The 19,549-nt window shown below is 38.1% G+C and overlaps 1 protein-coding gene across 4 annotated transcripts in view; it reads right to left on the bottom strand.

Moving 5' to 3' along the window:
* Positions 1-916: 916 nt before the first annotated feature.
* The window catches only part of GOLGA3 (golgin A3), a 31,170-nt gene continuing 12,537 nt past the window's right edge, over positions 917-19,549 (bottom strand). For 3 of the 4 annotated variants that reach the window (XM_052797460.1, XM_052797462.1, XM_052797463.1), the window contains 16 exons: positions 19,221-19,358; positions 18,078-18,239; positions 16,926-17,294; positions 15,655-15,732; positions 14,409-14,672; positions 13,800-13,894; positions 12,864-13,080; positions 12,000-12,143; positions 11,169-11,366; positions 9,903-10,019; positions 9,267-9,406; positions 8,341-8,473; positions 8,008-8,130; positions 7,434-7,598; positions 6,272-6,435; positions 917-5,275 (listed from right to left, as the gene is read on the bottom strand). In XM_052797460.1, the coding sequence (XP_052653420.1) occupies positions 5,068-5,275; positions 6,272-6,435; positions 7,434-7,598; positions 8,008-8,130; positions 8,341-8,473; positions 9,267-9,406; positions 9,903-10,019; positions 11,169-11,366; positions 12,000-12,143; positions 12,864-13,080; positions 13,800-13,894; positions 14,409-14,672; positions 15,655-15,732; positions 16,926-17,294; positions 18,078-18,239; positions 19,221-19,358 (2,715 nt within the window). In that variant the 3' untranslated portion in view covers positions 917-5,067. The remainder of the gene's footprint in view (positions 5,276-6,271; positions 6,436-7,433; positions 7,599-8,007; positions 8,131-8,340; positions 8,474-9,266; positions 9,407-9,902; positions 10,020-11,168; positions 11,367-11,999; positions 12,144-12,863; positions 13,081-13,799; positions 13,895-14,408; positions 14,673-15,654; positions 15,733-16,925; positions 17,295-18,077; positions 18,240-19,220; positions 19,359-19,549) is intronic. The other variant, XM_052797461.1, reaches the window with a different exon arrangement.

The raw sequence follows: 19,549 nt of genomic DNA, 5'->3' as shown, positions 1-19,549 counted from the left end.
AAGAGGCCTCGGAAACCGGAGGTCACCAAACCGCCAGCTGCTTCAACGAGACAGGAGGCGGAGGTCTGCAGCGGCGTGGGGTTTGTCCTTTGCCGCTTTAGAAGGGGCTGTAAGGGGGTGTCAAGGCGCCGGGACCCGGCGGGCAGGACCTGGAGCCACACGTCGTTGCCTTCCCTCGGCCAGGGACGCGGCTCGCTGCCAGCAGTAAGCAGCCTTGGTGCTTGAGAAGACGCACAAGCAACGTGAAAGAAAGTCCCCTGTAAAGGGATGGTTCGGTCCAAGCATTAATCTCAAAGTGCTGCAGTAGTCTCAGATAAGCCGGCAGAGATGGAAAACCGTGAAGAAGGAAGCCCCTGGTGTGTTAGAAGGGAAGAAGTCCGTTTCTAGCCCTGCCATTAGGTGTAACATCACTACCTTACGGGGTACAGCTACTTGTACTATAAGCAAACCAGTCAGTTGCTGGTTTAAATGATGAGACAAAAGGGCAGGCCCTCAAGAAGAAGTTGACAGCATCCCTTTAACTCACACTGTTTAATATTACAAGCAAGGTATAGTCACTTCTCTCCTTATCATGGCAATGGGCTAATTTAGAATCGACATTTCTGCATTGTTCCACCTTGTACAATGAAACTTCAGCTGTTGGCAAATTCAGGCTAAGGGAGATAATGCTCATTACGTTTCTTTCCTGACATGTTCAGCAAACTGAGAAAAAGTAAATGTAATGGAAATACAAGCACTATCAATTTTAGATGTGTGAAAAACCAATGTGCAGTAACATACTCTTTCAAAATAGGGATTGTTTTGTTTCCTTAAAGGTGGCTATACAGCATGTTCAGAATCCTAAACATAAAAATTACTATCCAAAACCAAAGAGAAGATGGTATCAATTTCTCTTTAAAAGTAGAAACAACATGGAGCCTTTTACCAAAAATAGTTTATTGCACAAAACTTTTAAAGGAATTCCTATGCACATTATTTTTATAATCAACATGCTTTGTATGATCATAAACATTAATTGTACATAGTGTAACTCCTCCAGCCCCTGGGTTATCCACTGAAGAACATGAAATTATTAACTTCTATCTTTACAAATACAGCTTAAGCAGACATTACTGAATGTCACGTATAAAACATAACAGTATCTCATTTACAATATCCAGAACATCTTTCCCTCCCCTAGAAATCTGTGCATCTGTATTGGAAATTAGGCTGCCCTACTGCCCAAGACTGAAGTGTTACACATTAGTAGGAGACAAGATCAATCAGATGACAGCTGATGAGCATTAGTAATTACTTTGGACTGTAATTGCTTTCACATGAAAATATTTAAAGTCTGTGGTCACAGCAAGTTACATGCAACTATTCACGCTTCCCCAGCAAAGTTAATAAAACATACATCACAAGCTTTTGCATCACCAGTAGTGAATGTCATCTTTAAGTTATAATTTATATTGATAACACTATCTGTCCCCAGTGCACCTTGAATGTTGTCATAGCTAAGATTAAAACACCCATGCCACTGCAGTTCACTCCCCCCTAAGGAGGCGTAAGTAATCCATGAAAACATGAGCACTGGAACTTTCATTCTGGGTATTACTCTACTCTTCACATATGTGAAATTCTCATAGATTTGAGCTAGGATATTGCCTGAATAAAAGTATGGGATCAGATCCTCCCATTGCATGAGTGGATAAGGGGTTCAGCTGATCCCAATACAGTGCACAAATATTTCCAAGAAATCTGGAAGACAATAGAATGGAGCATTATGCGATGTTCAGCAACACCAGAGACGCAGTAACTGTTTTTTTTCCATTGTATGGTTTGCTGGTTTTTTGTTATGTTTTTTGTTTGGTTTTTTTAAATGCACAATTATTCAAAAGTCCTCAGAAGCCCAACAGCATCTGAAGAAGTAATGCTGCAGCATTCACTAACTTTAATCACTTGAGAAACATTCTCACGTTACAGTGACATTTCTTCTTCATCAACAAGACTTGGTTTAGTAGGTAGCAACCACTGAAGAAGCAGACACAGAAAATACATTCTATTGCAGTGGTTGAAAAAGGAAAAGGAAAAAAAAAAATCTTTAAGAGATTATTCTTCAGACTTTCCTCTGATGTATTTGGCAGAGCTGTGACAGGCAGAGGGGAGGTATTCCTAGAACTAGTTTGTTTTATTGCCTAGACAGCAGAGACCTGAGGCTTTGTAGAGCGAGCATGCTCAGCCTCAGGGTGAAGCTTTTTAATAAAACAGCAACTATTTCTCTGGATAATCAAGAAACATAGCTGATGAGCTTCAGAGAAAGGCCTTGCTTTTATCACATGCTGCGTGCTCCTTCTAGAGGGCTTCCCAGTGACTTCCGTAACTTAATGGACTTAGCACCTCACCAGATTTAGACCCCCAAGTCTCACTGCCTGTCCTTCACTTAATTAAGTGGCACGGTGCTTCTGTTTATAGAAAAAACACATAGTGAATATAAAATGAAAATACCTAGTGTCCAGGTACTTTCAAAGAGAGACAGGTGGGTCAATGCAGAAATCTAATCTGAGCACTTCACAACAGCTCCCTCATCTTTAAAAGGAAAAACATGCATCTAAGACTACTTGATGGTATAGGCTCAGATGTCTTTCTAAGGAGCTAGTGAGAAAATGCAGCGCTGCACTGAAAACAGAGTGCAGTACGATTATGGGTACAAAAAGAAGAGAAGAGCAGACATTCTGAAGAACTATGAAGGTTTCTAACAATTCTGGCTTCTTTGATACCAGATAGAACCTTTATCCATACAACTGTTGCCAAATTTAAGAGATTAAAACATAAGGGATTCTTAACCGTAGGCAACATATTTACTAAAATGAACAGCAACATTAACGCTGCATAAGTGTTATTTAAAATCTTGAACATTTGATAACTTTTTTGTACTGAATATATTATTCATTACGTAGTTTTAATTTTGTTCTTTAACAATACTGTGTATTTTTTTTCTTCTTTGAGCTTAATATACAGGCAACTTCAAGAACATGACAGCAGCGAGATAGTCAGGACCATTTACTCTGCAAAGGAGACTGCAGCAGTATGTAGACATTAACATGTCTAAGCTAGTCTGTAAAGCTTTTGACTTTTCTTTGAATTGTTTGGTAATTCTGTATGATGGGCACCTAATGCCACGCTAATGCATTTCTTCCTTCACCAATTTCAAAACCTTGACTTTTAGCATCACTTGACTTTGATACCAATAAAATTTAACTTAAAATCCAGTAGCTGAGAGGCATGAAACCAGTCAGTATAGACACTTTAGGTGCAAAGTGTTCAACTGGACTAGAGCTTGAATTGGTAATTTTGAGAAAATCAGAGTTTGGATAAATATGGGTGGGTTTGGGTTTTTTGTTTGCTTATTTTTTGCCTTACTGCTAAGCAAACTGCAATCATTTCCCCCCACCACCCAACCAAACCCATCCAAAAGCAACAACAGTCTCTTTGGAAATAATAGATGAACTAGAATTTTGGTTTATTTCCCCAGCCGCTTAATCTACTTGTACTTACTAGATTTTTTTTTTTTAAATGTCAAACTATAGTGGATATAATTGACCTGTTTTCTTTATGTTTTAAAGACAAAAATGTGCTAGTACATGAGTTGCCACTAAATCTTCCAAATAATCTGTCATGTATATTTTGATTTGTTTCAGCACTTAGCACATTAGGCAAAGCAGTACCTCCACAATGAATTTTTTAATGAGGAGAGAGGAGGCTTATCACTGCAGTATGAGCCACATGGGAGCAACGGGACCAAAGGTGAAGGAATCTAAAGTGGACTGCTTTAATAATAATCTAGTCAAGGTGCTCTGCAGAGGGGCTGCCACAGTACCAATGTTTCCATTCACGGTGGACATCTTGTAATAGAGGGTCCAAAAAGTAGGGGAAGTGTGTGGGAGAAGATAAAGCTAATAAAAATAATAATTTTATAGGCATTATAATTTTGTCTTTCAAAGTAAAAGTAATTACATTTCTAAATGCTCTGGCTTTAGGGGCTAATTTCCCCTAAGCCATTTTTACAGTATGGCAAAAACTAGGGAACTTAAATGTAACATTAGAACAATGACAGTAACAAAAAACCCTCATGTCAGCCTTAACTTATAGTATATAAGCATATTAAAACAGATATTCAAAGTCAGGAAATTATGATTTTTTTCTTTTTTATATATATATATTACACACATACCTTTTTCAAGGGTGTCTACTTCAAAAGTTGAACTAAAAAGGTGCAAGAAGTGTTTGTGCAGTGAAGCAAAGCTCCCTACTGGCCTGTGACTGTAAGTGAAAAACTGACACTTCAGAAAACATCCCAGGCAAATCTGCCAAAGATACATATTGGTCTGCATTGCTTGTCTTTACAGTCTTGTTTCTTTTGCTATAGGTCAGAGGTCATCTTCGTAACTAGAAATGGCTTCAAATGAATTTTTTTCTTTAAATACAGATATCTGTAATCTGAATTTCAAGAATAAGAGATTATAGGAGGGAGGAGAAAGAATGCATGGAATATCCAGTCCTCAACCACTGCTAACAGCTGAACATGAGCAGAACTTATTTTTCCCTGTGATTTGGATACAACCCAAGATGGGGGAAGACAACACCCTCCCCCCACCCCCCACCCCCTCCCTCAATTTAAAAATAAATAAATAAAAAACAAAAATCAAACTCCAGGTGTTACAAAATTAACAGTCATTCCTTACCAAATTCACCCAGATTGAACAAATACAGACCTGGAACCAGATGCTCCTCTTGACCTCATTTTAAATCTTCATCTGAATCTCTTACTAAACCCCCAAATGAGCTAGATTTACCACTTGGCAGTCCCCTACATGACAGAATTATTACAGTAAGGTTTCAAACAAACCCTTGGAATAGCATGTTCTGCATTTAATATTATGCCAGTTTCTCAAAGCCACGCCCTTTGCTTCTACAGGCAAAAGCACAACTCTGAACACCATTTTTAAAAATGAAATAAATAAATAATTTTGATAAAGATTTCTTTACATACTTGAAGCAATAGAAGAAAGACAACTGATAAGGAGGTTATAGTGTCAAAGCTTCCTTGTCCCTAACACTACAATTCTGTTTCTTTTCCTCTGTAGTAGGAATCTCCTGCTGGTCTGATGCAGTTGCAGGACTGGTAGCGGTAAGGTCCATTAGCTGCCCCTCAATCTGAGTCCACGAAGACATTGATTCATGTACTGTAATGGTGTGTTCCTCCATCTGACGCTGAAGGCTGTCCATTTCTTGCCTTTTGAAAGTATTGAGAACAAAAAAGCAAAAATTAACAAGCAGAAAGCAAACTGCTAAATGCGAGATCAGAAAACTACTTTTCTGATTCTTGATATGTACTCCAAGACTATCTAAGCTATAGCTGTATACAAGAGAAGGAAGTCTACAGGAAGCTTAGGAATTGTCTCTCTTTAAGAGCAAAACAAATACAATATGCTTCATTTAAAAATTAGGGCCAACAATGCAGCAGCTCCTTTGCGGCAAATACTTGTTGCCAGAGATGATGCAGGACTGTTTCCTCAGTAAGGGCACTTAGTGGCTACAACCTGATGAACGTGGTACTCCCGCAGGTATAAAAGACAACATGGGAGGTAGAGGTGAGGAAAGCAGCACAGAAAAATAATTAGATAAACAGATAATTACTTTGGTCAGACACCAACTTAGCAAAGCGACTAGTCTGGTAGTACAGGATCATAGAACATTATCACAGACTCACTCCCCTCAAACATCAACTGAGGTGATAATAGCAGCTCAGTTCTCCTAATAACCCGAACTCTCCGTCTTCCTGAAGTTGTAGCTTTCCTGCTCAGAATCTCATGTGCAACCTTATAAGGGAAGATCTGAAAACGTATTTTTGGCAGAATGAACTTCCTCTCTAGAGGTTTCTTATTAACACACTGCCTGGGCTCCTATCATGAGCAGCCTTTCTGATGCTGCGGAGAGAAACACTAGCTTTTCCATCAGCAAGAACAACTAGAAATAGCTGTTTCTGGTTTGATGTGCTGTGTACGATTTAGGATGGACATTTTGTCTAGTTTATTGTAAAGGCTTCTCTCCCTATTTCATTACCATGTGAGCAAGCACTTACAATGACAGAACATCCTACTGTCCTAAATATAGTCCCAATAAGAGGAAAAGAATTCATTTTACAAATCCTTTTTTCCTTAGGCTGGCAGCTGGTTTCTTGGAAACATTTTTAAGATTATTTAATAGAGTTGAAAATAACGGGTCATACTTTAATTGCCGGAGACAACTGTTCAGATTTTTTAAAGGCTCCTTGCTCACAGCTGTCGATGGTTTCAGCAGTTCTTCCAGCAAGGCAGCAGGCACTGGACAATCAGGAATCTTGACTGGAGTCACAGGATTTGAAGAGTTATTCTCTCCTTTCAGTTCCTTCCTCTGGTTAAAGTCAAAAAAGAAGAAAACTTAATTGTATTTCTGGCTTTATTTCATCAGTGTCATTTTTGCCACATAGAAAGAGTCTCACATCACACTACTGGTACATATCTGCATTATACAGCAGGAATCAGAAGCATATTCACTTTAAGTCTCATGGGTCACAAGCAAAAGTTCCTAACCGAATGTCATCTGCTAGCCATGGTCGTAAGTAAACAAACAGCATCTAGAAGGACCTACTTAAGAACTCATGCTACTGAAGAAATAAAACATGAAGGATTTAAAGCAAATGACTTGGCTCTTCAAAACAAATTTTAATAACATTCTTTCAGTATAGTTAAGAGAGCAATTCAGAAAAAAAATAAATCAGTTAAGTACAATCAAAGAAAACCTTTTGGAAATTGTGGAACCTGCAGGATGAGGTATCGGGACCAATGTCTAAAAGAATGAAATGGAAGCTTCCATATGAAATTCTGTCTCGCTTAGGGAGACAATTACTTCAGGGAGGGAAAGAGCAAAAGATCTACTACTACTGCATTTTCTGTGTACTAGTAGCAAATCAGAACACTCAAAGAAACCACTAATAGTTAACTATTGAAATTGTGGAAGGATGAAAAACTGGACAGTATGGAGAGGATAGATATGAACAGTAAGCAGGTGTTAACTATAAGAAGGTAGTAACTCTGTATTTGCCCATGATTCATTATTTAAGTGCTACCATTTTTGTTTTATTATAAGTCACAATGTAACATAACATAATATGCTAAACACAAAGATTTCTGAAGTAAAAGGTGGAAAGTCAAGATCAGTACAGTTACTTTTGCCTGCAAATCTTCCTGCATTTATCATTTAAATGTCAGAACATCAGTAAGTCTGTATCACAGGCAGTCATTTCAGTTCAGAGTTTTCATCAGGTCTCCTGCAGTGGAGTATTGTCCAGTAGTTTAATTAGCAGAATATTTTCTGGTACCCTACAACATGTATTCTTCCTATTTAAATACCTTCTTCATCTTGCCGTGCTTCAGGTCCAACTTCAGTTGCTGGTTCTGCTGCAGCAGCGACTTCATGCTGTTCTTCAGTTCAGTCACTTTAGCCTGTAGCATGAACTTGTCCTTCTGAGTCACTGACAGGTCTTCCCTCACAATTTCCAACTCAGTCTTGATATTCTAAATGGGAAAAGAATAGAATCAATGTGATAGAGGGAAACGGTATAGAAATTCCAGCCAACTAATATTTTTATAATTTTTTTTTCAGTTTCCAGGGGAAACTAGAAAAAGAAACAACACTGCTATTTTAAACCAATTTGCCCTGGCAGAAGATCAGGAATTAGATAAAAAAAGTCAGTAGCCTATTTTAATGGCGTAAGGTCAAGAAAATAAGAAGCTAACAGCATAGTCAAAGTAAAACTGAGAAAAGTAAAGACCCTGCAAAACATATAGCGAATAAGTTTTTATGAGTAAAAAAAATTATTAGAAAAGTATAAGTATGCTTTTAAACAACAAAAGTATTGTTTTAATTATCACCCTACAGCAATAACGGTTACCCATCAGAATCTCCACCGGCTAGATTAAATACCTGCAGGACAATTTGCATCCCTTCTAACTCCTTGTGGCTGCGCTGTTCACTCATATCCAACTGCTGCTTAAGTGTTTCAATTTCTCTTTCTTTTCGTTCCACTTCCCACTTGAGGTCTTCCACCTACCGGGGGGTGGGGGAGGAAAGTATCTTTAGATTTATCTATAGGTGCAATCAACCACAAATTCTGAAATATATTATTATGTCTCATGAATCCTTCCTGGTTCTAAGTAAACCTAGCAAAACTTCATTAAAAAATGCTGAATTAAAGACAAATGAAGTCATACAATGCATCATAAATAAGGATAAACACAGTAAATGTACAGTTTTTACCTCTTGGCTTACTACAGGCTGTTCACTAAGCTTGTCATCCAGCTTTTTCTGCAGAAGTTGGAGCTGAGACCTGGCTTCTGCCAGCTCTTGCTGAAACTGCGATACCTCCTGGGAATGTTTTTCATCCTCTACCCTGCACAGCAGGATTAACAGACACAGCAGTTATTCAATCTGTCCTTTAAAACAAGGACTTCACTGGGTTAGCTATGTAACGATAAATGACATGACACTGCATGGAACCTGCTTAGTTATAGCTTTGACTGAAGGCTTTGCCGACACATTCATAGCAAAAGTTAAACCACAAAAAGATTTTATATGAGACAGATGCACAAATATATCAATAAATATTGCACTGGTAATAGTGCAGTTACAAACAACAGATTATGCAGAAAAAAACCCACCAAAAAACAACAAAAAACCTGTAAGCAATTTTGCTTTTGTTTTAGGAGGAATAGGGTTAGCCTTATATCCATTCTTATGGAGGTCTGATAATTTCTTATCATTTAAGAAAGTATCTTCTATACAAGAAAACAAATTGTATTTGAATATATTGTGGAATATATTCAACAATCAAATTCATCCTCTATGTAGTTCCTCAGGGATGTGAGAGAAGAATAACAGGATATATATGAAGGCTTAATCCTTACTATTAACATGAAATAGTAGAAATCTGTGTTGAAACTGTAAAAAAAGCAGATGGTGAAGCCTAAATACAGCACACTCCAGGTCTAACTGAATTATGAAGAGACAGAAAAATGCAAGTATTTGCCTAGAGTCCAAACATGCATCTTATGGTCAGGCTCAGCTGGGGTACATTTCAACATAACCTACTCCAGACTGGCAAAACCAAAAATTCACTAATGTATGGCTTTTTTCAGAGGATTTGTTTTATTTACTATTCTCTAAGAACTTAGACATTTACTTACTGCAGTTTGTCCACTTCAACCTGAAGGGCTTGGACAAGCAGTTCTTTGGCGTGTAGCTCTTTCTTGATTTCACTGAGCTCGAGCACAGCAGCTCTGTAGTGACGGCGGTTATGTGCTGCATCCGCTTTGGCTGCTGCTTCCTACAAGAAAAAAAATATGCAATTTTTCTTTGTTTTATCACTGTGGGTGAATCATAACGGGAGCTAGACTAAAGGGGTACAAAACAAGTCAAGAAGGAAGTTATGCAGCTGTTAACACTTCTCTTTTTTGTCTAAAACACTTATTATTAGTGTCGTTACCCTTATTAATGCTAATGGCAGTTAGTAACTATATATAATGGAAGAAGCACGTTTGCCAGACTGGTTCTTCCTTGTGAATTTCTGGATGACTTATCATCACTTCAAGGTATGTCCCATGCATTACAAGTCGTAATGGAACTTTCCTGGTAGTCAATGACTATGCTTAACAGGGCACAACAGAAAAGACATCAACTGATCTTTCAGCCACTAGTCATCATGACAGAGACCCTGCAGGAAGCAGTATGTTATAAAGCATAGATTTTGTTTTAAGTTACTTTTCAAATACTTTACATTTAAATCACCTTTTAAGTAAATAAAACAAAAGATGAGCCCTTACCTGCTTCTTAAGGTCTTTAACTTTTGACTTTTCTTTCTCTAAGGAAGCCTGTAAAGCTTGAATAAGTTGTTGCATTTGCTGATCCTCTTCCTCTTTCCGCTTTAGGACTGCCTGAACCTGTTATCGCATCACAAAAACCAAATGTGCATTTTGTGTGGGCTCACTGGAAGACCAGAAATGCCAGTAGAGGCAACGCAAACACAAGCCAATGCAAGGATTGCAAAACTTCTCTCTGCTGTTCACTGGTAACTCGCTCTCAGGGTACCCTCAACCTTAAAAGTAGCTCTGGTTAAATGGTAGCTCATTGCCTATATTCCCATTTGCTTCTACCCCACGAATATATTACTATTGGCATAAAAATTGTTCATCATAGTGAGTCTGTATGTAACAGTTTGTATGTTCCAACTAACTTAATTGAGCCACACTTTCACTATTGCAAATATTTTACCGTGATTTGTTTTTTTCCAAAAGAAACAGCTCTGTTTAGTGCAAAGTCTCATTTCTGATCTCTTGTTTAGCCCCCTATATTACCGCTGTTATGCAACACACGGGAGACCCAGATCTGGAGAAAATGCACCACATGTATCATATGAGTAAAGATGTCTACATCCTGTTATTTGAAATACGAGCTGTCCTGGTTTCAGCTGGGATAGAATTAATTTTCTTTCTAGTAGCTGGTATAGTGCTATGTTTTGGGTTCAGCATGAGAAGAACATTGGTAACACACTGATGTTTTCACTTGTTGCTAAGTAGTGTTTAGACTAGGTCAAGGATTTTTCAGCTTCTCATGCCCAGCCAGCAAGAAGGCTGGAGGGGCACAAGAAGTTGGGAGGGGACACAGCCAGGACACCTGACCCCAACTGGCCAAAGGGGTATTCCATACCATGTGATGCCATGGCCAGTATATAGACTGGGGGGAGTGGGGCTGGGAGGAATCACCACTCAGGAACTAACTGGGCATTGGTTGGCAGGTGGTGAGCAATTGCATTGTGCATCACTTGTATATTCCAATCCTTTTATTATTACTATTGTCATTTTAATATTGTTATTATTATCATTATTAGTTTCTTCCTTTCTGTTCTATTAAACTGTTCTTATCTTAACCCATGAGTTTTACTTTTTTTTTTTCCCCCGATTCTCTCCCCCATCCCACTGGGTGTGGGGGGAGTGAGTGAGCGGCTGCATGGTGCTTAGTTGCTGGCTGGGGTTAAACCACAACATGAGCTAATTCCTTTCTGAAGATAATATATTAAAAGGTCAAATTACCTGTAGATTCAGCTGTACCAAGTCTGCCTCTCTTTTTGCTAATGCTGTTTCAAGGATATTGTTGTGCTCCCGCAAAGCAGCATTGGACTGACTAAGACCTGTAAGTTTTCCACGTTCATGCTCCAGTTCAAGGGCCAACTTCTTATTAATTTCTTCTAAACGTTTTATCTTCCTCCTGAAGCCTCTAGACTCCTGAAGCTATAGCCAAAGAAAAAAACCAAATCAAACAAACAAAACCAAACAACTCCAGATTACTACCACAAAAAAAGTTGTGAGTTAAACTCATTAAACATCATGCTTTCCCAGAGTGAGATTTCTTTTTTTTTTCGTTTTTAAATGAACACTTCAAAATAAGTTCAGTTAGGTATTTTTTTCCTTTTGGAAGTCTAAAATGCTTGCTAGCAAGCAGAATCGAGGGGTACTGTTCAGGTGCATGTCAAGAATAGTTTATATAATTTTTTTGTGCAACTCCACAACTGAACAGCACCACCCTGCCCTCAAAATCACTGAGCATCCATGACTCCAAATAGTTTCAAAAGATAGTGATTCATGCATCCTCACTGTCTCATGACCAGACACAGCCGGTATCTAATACAGGAACTACTTTTCTCTCTCATCTTCTTTTCCCCTACACGACAATGATTCATGAAACCACGAAGAACCAGCACAGGGCAGCAAAATTTGCAAGCATCACTGACAACGATGTTTTCTATGTAAGATTCTGATTTCCTGTACTGTTGGAATAAAATTATGGTACTAAAATTTCTCCCTGCTTCTCAGGCACATTTTTACTGTCACATTCCCATCTACCATACAAACTCAAGCAATCACCTCATCCTCAAGTTCCAGCACTTTCTCTCTGTATTCTTCAAGCTCCTGGCTGGTAAGTGAAATCACTTCTTGCAACTCTTTTTCCAGCATCAACTTACTGCTGCTAACAGCTTGCAATTCTGTCTCCAGAGCTTGAATCCTTTCCTAAAGACAAAGGGATCACAAGTGTGATTAATGTATCAACCATCTACAGGAGTAATTTTGTTTTTTGTTAAAAAGCCTACTTCACTAGCAAATATTAAATGAGGTGCTAGTGCTTAATGTAAAGGTCTTGCTCAGACCTTTCCACCCTTGCATCCAGCTACTACCATTAATGTATTTGTATCTTGCTCCATTGGTCCAAGTAACTGGAGCTTCCCCCAGTAAATTAATTTTCTTATCACAGGCATAACATATATGAGTAAGTTACGGCTATTCTGAAGAACTTTTAACTGTCAATGAGAAAAAAGCAGTAAGAGAATTTTGGAAAGTCTTCAGATGCTGAGACTTTCAAAAGAAAGAAAGAAACAAACAAAAAACCCCACAAAAAACAAACCAACAATGAAAATTAATCAGGAAATTTAGCACTAAGGCTGATCATCCTCTTGAGCTTGGATTACAATTGGTAACCTGAAAGATACAAGTAAAATTAAAAAAGAAAAGAAAACCACCAAACACACCAACCAAACCAAAGCCTGCCAAATCACCTCTCTCAAATGTAGTTAAGGACATTCTCAGTGCTCAGAACACTGATACCATGTTCTTATTTAGCTTTATATTCCAAATATTTTCATCACTTTGGTGTGAAATAATATTTCAAGACTTATATTTAATAACAAGACAGCTCTATCTTTGTACTAACAATGCTAAAAGACATCTGCATACTTGAGCAATCTGGTTGTTTCCACCATCAGTGATTTGTGCTTTCAGTTTGCTCAACTCTGCTTCAGCAGATTCCTTTGCAGCAAGAGATTCCTGTAGCCGACGACTAAGAATGCTGACTGCATTCTCATAGGCTTTATGTTTAGCTTTCATCTCTTTCTGCGCACTCGTCAGATCTGACCCTAGACGCTTCATTTTCTGTTTCTGCTCAGTAATGGCACTGGAGTGAAAGGAAAAAAAAAAACCATCAGGTAAAAACAAAAACTGCCTGAAAACAGTACTAGAAGATTCATTTTTCACATGGCCCAACAAAAAACAACATCCACTTCTCCCCCCTTGTCCCAGAGTCACCCACCTTATCAGAGAAAGCCATCAGGTTGGTAAGGTACAGTTTGGCCCTTTGCAAGACAGTACCTTGAAGACTCTTGATAACATTCTAAGAAAATACTTACGGTAATTAAGAGGTCTTTGTCAGAACTATTAAAACTCCAGTATGAAGGAATATATACTACTCTGTCTAAAAATAACACAGAATTTAGAGTAAGAATCCAATCTAATCTGAGATCCTTGGTGGATATGTCAGGTATCATAAAACCCCTGTGATCACCAGTGGGGAAAAAAAAAAAAAAATAGTTCTCACTAATGCAACATTTTAGCCAGTCAAGGCTAAAATTCAGTGAATGGTAATTAGGATTCACTCCAACATGTATGTTGTATGGCAGACACTGTTGGTTAAAAGCATAAGTGAATCAGAGGAGAAGATGCAACTCCTGTGTAGCATGGAACCAACACTTTGCCATGGATATGACTGTGACTCTCTGACTATTTAAGTTTCCCAAAGGAAAGACCAGGGAATAGGAAAAAAAATGATTGCTAAAAAGGTGACTATGAAACACAAATGCTGTAGAGTTCTTTTGTCTGTGCTAAAAGAACACTTACTTTTTTGCTTCTTCTTGCATTTGTTCTACTTGTTGTTTTAATGCCTGATTTGCCTCAGCGAGAGATGCCATTTGTTCCTTATCGAACTGCAAAGACTTAATAAGAAGAAAAAAAGCACCCATAAGTGTAAGAAAAAAAAGCACATTTGCTGTATGCTGGATTATAAGAGAATAAGCATGAAGTTTCAAAGTTACTTCCATCTCTAAATGTAAACTGTTCCAAGGTTCTCCATCTCCTTTCTCTTTCCCTTTTATTTCTTCTTTAATCCTTCCCTCTGTGGCCACCACCATAACATGTATGAACAGGGTTCTAGTTTGGTCTTTGCTCTCAGATGGAGTTCACTTTGGGACCAAGGAAACTGCTTCCACATCACACCTCTACCACTCCTGTAGTGTGCTTCTCCCCACTTACTTCCATGAGATCTTAATAAGCAGCCACATATTTACAGAATTTTCGTAGGTATATGCTCAAATGTATAGACAATATTAAATATGCAACCACGAACCTTAACTTGCAGGTGGTCGTTCTGTTTATTTCCAAAGTTAACAGAAATAGCAACATATCCTGGATGTAACACTCTCAAAGTCCAAAGCTTAACACCTTCCATACCTGTAGGCGTGCTTCCATATCATCTCGTTCTTTCTGCACTGACTGAAGATGATTTTCTATTTCCACCATCTGCTGGTGAACCTGAGATACTTCCTTCTGTAGTTTTGAATGTTCAGATTCCAGCGCCTGTTTTTCAACTTGAATTTTCAGTAGCTCTCGTTTTAACTCTTTCAATTCTGAGTCCAGCCGCTTCTTTGTAGCTTTCAGTTCGCTAATCAGCTGGTCCTTAGAACTTGCATCTCTTCGATAAGCTTCCACCATTACCTTGGGCACAAGTTTCAAGAGGACAATGTGACCTCTGTTACAACTTTCTAAACTTAAAGAGTAATTTACCATGAAGTATTTACTAGTATTATTTTAGTTTGAGGCGGAGGTGTGTGTGTTGAAGAATACAAACCAGCATCGTCTTCTGTAACATATTTACTCTGGTTCAAAGATTTTTATGTAAGCTCAGATACCAAATACCGCTATGTATCAGAAGTTCATAAAAAACCAAACTTGTGAGAGTGTTTATAGCAGTATGGGATACTCTTCATGTTCTTTATGGAACTGCAGTAATTACATGCCATTCTTTTAAACTAAACTAATTGTAAAAAATTAACCATCCCATGCATGCAATTAATAACTTTTGCCATGACAAGAGGGCTTAACTGCAACTGACAGTTTAAGCAGCCTTCCCAAACTTAAACCTAACAAGCTAAAACAATCTTTCGCATTAGGTCAATAAGCAATCAAGCTGTAAAATTAATGGTGCCACCCTATATGTAAGACGCATATATGTGCAACGCTAATGGCATATCAATTTCAAATTAATGTTTCAAAACTGTGTGAATTCAGAATAAAACTAGAAAGTAAGAGGTCTATTGCAATCTAATTACCGAAGCAACTATCGTTTTTCAAAGCTGCAGGAAAACGATGACACTTCAAGATTTTCACAAGTGCTTTTGCAAAAGCGAACCTAGTATCAGCAAACCAGAGAGAGATTTTATATGGTGGATCATTTGGCAAACTCTCTGAAGTCCAATAAAAGCATGAATTAGTTGGTGGATCTGCTTTTATGTTAGTTACAGATAAAAATTTAACTGTACAAAATACAGAAACTGTATAATTATGTCACAAAGTTCTTTGATACAGAAAATTGATTCAAGTGTCCTCACAAAGCCCTCAGAAGTACATGCCTTCACTGTGGGGAAAAAAAAGTATATTCCTTGGTTTTATCTCTTTGAAATAGTTTGCTTTTGCTTACCTTCTGCTGCAGGAACTGTTCCTTCACTTTTTGAACCTGTTTTTTAAAGCTGGCATTTTCTTGTTGCAGATTTTCTACCTACCAGAGGAAAAAAAAGCAAACACGTTGCTTTACACGCCAAATGTCATACTCTACGTTATTTCAAGCAGCGACAGTATCTTTTGCTGGTACCAATTGTCTAATCCAGTGAAGATCCTGTTTCTGACTAGGCATCTCAATGGCACGGTTAGATAACACAACGTTTTATACAGAAATACGTTCACACAGGTCACCACATAGTGAGCCCTGTCAACCCGCAGGAATGCATGAAGTCCCCTTATCCTGCCATTAAAGTTTTAGTATGCATCAGTAGTGTACATATGTTGTATCCGGATGGCACCCGTTCATACATACGTGACGATCAAATGAAGAAACCAGCTGGCTCTTTGAAGGAAAAAAAAAAAAAATCTTTATCTTAAATATACTTCCATAGTTCTTCAATACTTCTATTGGTAATACTATCAAGTCCCATTATCTTCAAAAGAAATCTCTAAAGATTACCAGGAACTCATCATTACCAGGATTCAATAAGAAAGCTCTTGCTATGAAGCTTGGATGCTTGAAAAGATACAGAGCATAGATGACTATAAAACTAAGGTGTGAAAGGAAGAGTCACCATAATTTAAAGCAGCCAAAAAAGAATAAGGATATGCATTGGGCTTGGGCTTTTAAAACAGTTCAGTGACAAGAAAAAAGCCTCAGCTGGTATCGAGCACTATGCAAAAGCAAAGCCTGGTATATTGTTTCAAGAGAAAAGGCACAATTAAACATGACCAAATTACTGCATAAGGAAGATGTTTGTCCCACAGTGCCACAGAAAAGCAGCACGCTAAAAAATTACTTCCAAAACTGTGATCTGTACTCAAAATTATTGCGTTTTAAAACTGATAGATTTTAAAAAGATAGTGGCTCTAGGAAACCAACAGAACAAGACCAATTAACCTCAGCTTCCCTTCCCATACCACACAAATGCATAAACGCCTATAGAGACCAAGGGATACTAAACCGTAGGCTCACCAATGATGTAACAGGATGTAAAGTGTCAGATAGTCTAACAACAGGGAAAGATGAGAGAATTGATTAAAATATTCCCACTAGCTGAATCTCACAACTACACATGTATACAAACTCACATGTACCAATCTCCTCTCATGTAATTGGCTCTGTTGTGCCTGTGGCAATACTTCCCTGCAACAGCTATTTTAAATAAGATACTTTTAGGTTTTTATTACCTGGCTTGACTTGATTGCCATTTCTTGCCTCAGTTGTTCCAAGATTTCTGATGCTACTTCTGTATCTTCTCCAAGGCGCACTGCTCCTTCGTCAAGTTGCTCTTTGCTTGCTTTTGCTGCCTGCAGAGCTACTTCCAAGACAATCTTCTCATTCTGCAAATACTGGATCATGTCATCTTTAGAAGTAGTGTCACTTTGGAACTCTTCTAATCTGGCCTTCAGTTCATCATACTGTGTTTGCAGGTCATCCAGGCACTGCTCTTTGGTGTGCAATGTCTCTTGGGTCAAAGTGAATTGCTTCATTATGTCTAGGTGTTCTTGCTGTAAAGATTCAAGCTGCAGATCTCGCTGATGCAAAGTCAACTTGACCTGACAAGAAGTATTTTGAGATTAAATTCATACAAAATAAATGTTATCTTTGCAAATGCACTCCAAAAATATTTTAACTAATATTTTAGCTTCTAGGAGAAGGTAGGAGAAGGTGAAACTATTTTTTCACTTTTCTAGGCCACTTCTCTTTGCTCTATTAATTGAACTGATTGCCTTCTGCAGCATCTGTAATCTTACAGGCTAAGCAATGACCAGAATGGCAAACCTAAAACATTCTTAAGTAAGATTCACAGTGTTCTAAATTTTTATTTGAAAAATGTGTCCACAGTACATATACCAGGTAAATTCAGTGTTATTAATGATCATGCCATATAATTACACGGAATATAATACTGAGCTATCACATACTTCATCTCATACCAGCCCTTTGTAATATTACAAGGTTAAAGCAGGACTGCAGCAAAGTGCAGATTTATTACGCTGTAGTGTATATAATGATATCCTGACTGCCTAACAACTTCGAACATGGACCTATGCTCCTTGTCTACACTTGGCATGATCACATAATGAATTCACTAAAAAAAACCCCAACATCTACAAGACAGTAGTTCTTAAATTTCAAAAAAGTACTGTTACTGAGATGGTTGAAAAAGAGGGAGCCTTTTCACCTGGGACAGAGTGATTTTGATATGGACTTAATTTTTGCAGCTACCTTTCAGGTTTTTAAAAAGGTTTAGCGCTCAGTATCTATTTACTATTGCCTTTTCAGCCAAATAAGTATTTCCCTTGAAACCCTTGGGAAGTTACCTAACAACAGTCTACCTGTTCCAATTCTTGCTCCAATGTTGCTGCAGAATCAGCCATTTTCTGAAGCTGTTCTTTCTCATCCTCAAACTCCTCTAGTTTTCTCTGCAAGTCTTCTTCCACCATGGTTTTAGCCTCCTGGATCTGCATGAAGGCAGCTTCTTGATCTAACATGTCAGCCTGCACAGAAAAAGCAAGGAACCAACTTTTACAATGTCCATGGACAAGGAGGGGTTGGGTGAAAAATAAAAAAAATAAAAAAGAAATTAAAAAAAAAAGGAGGAAAAGAAAAATATAAGTTAGAGAAAATTTCTAGAGAAAAGACACAAGCAAAAATAATTCTGATGTCTGCCTTACACACCTGTCTTTACTGAAGCCACCCATTCATATACTTAAGACACTTTAGAATAACAGTGAATGTCTTGTATACTTGTGACAATCTGAATTCCTCTTAAACAACACCATGTCCTTTCTAAATTGATGAAACAAGACATAAAGAAAAAGAATCTTTAATAAAATTCAGCTGACTGGAAAAATTCTGAAACAAAAGAGATTCCTTGGATGCTGTAGCTACTCTGTGAAATAGCAATTCCTGTCATTTACACAACCACTATTAGTAACACCGGAGATGGGGTGCTTCCACTAACCTGCTGCTTTATTGCCATTTGAGACTTAGAAGCAGGAATGTCACTGAAATTCAATGGGATTTAAGGTTCTAAGTGCTTTCAAAGTGAGCGTACTGCACTTCAGATTTTACCCATCTTTTCTTACTGGAGGGCAGGAAGGACAAACCTGAGCAATTTCACACACTTAAGAAGCACTTGACTGATTTAATTTCCAATTAAGTTTTCTCTTGAAAAAGTTCATGAATGGGCAAAGGAGAACATTTACATCCACCTTTAAAATTCAACTAGCAACAAATACCAGAGCTGAAAATGCAAGTATCTCCTTGGAATGGGAAACATATGGCCTTGCTCCCTCTTACTGTTTGTAATGTCATGCAAATTTATTTGGTCTGAAATATTTACTGTTTTTATAATGCACCATTTGAATCGATTCATAAGAATTCACTGTTACTTTGCTGAAATAGCCTTGAGTTTGCAAAACCTAAATACACAACCTAGGCAGAAGGTAATTCATGAAGGCCACCTACAACCGTACCTCAATATTTTGCAGCTGTGCTGCAATACGCTCCTTTTCTTTAATGGATCTGTGCTGGGTTTCCGTCAGCTGCTGAGACAGTGCCACGTTCTCTAGTTTGAGATGTTCCAACATACCTGCTTGAGTCATTTGCCCAGCCTAAAGGGGGGGGGGGGGGGGGGGGGGGGACACCACAGATTAATACAGTCAAAATTTGGCCAACCAATTTAAGCGTTTCAGAAAAAAACCCAATCACATTGAATCTATCTGTGCCTTATCTCAGCTACTACTTTCATGGCACTGCAGATCTTCATCCACAGAAGGCAAGTGCCTTGGTTAAATTTATGGCT

The sequence above is a fragment of the Harpia harpyja genome, chromosome 9, assembly GCF_026419915.1.
Source record: "Harpia harpyja isolate bHarHar1 chromosome 9, bHarHar1 primary haplotype, whole genome shotgun sequence".
In the NCBI taxonomy this organism is placed as follows: domain Eukaryota; kingdom Metazoa; phylum Chordata; class Aves; order Accipitriformes; family Accipitridae; genus Harpia; species Harpia harpyja.
This window is presented reverse-complemented; position numbering and strand designations above follow the sequence as displayed.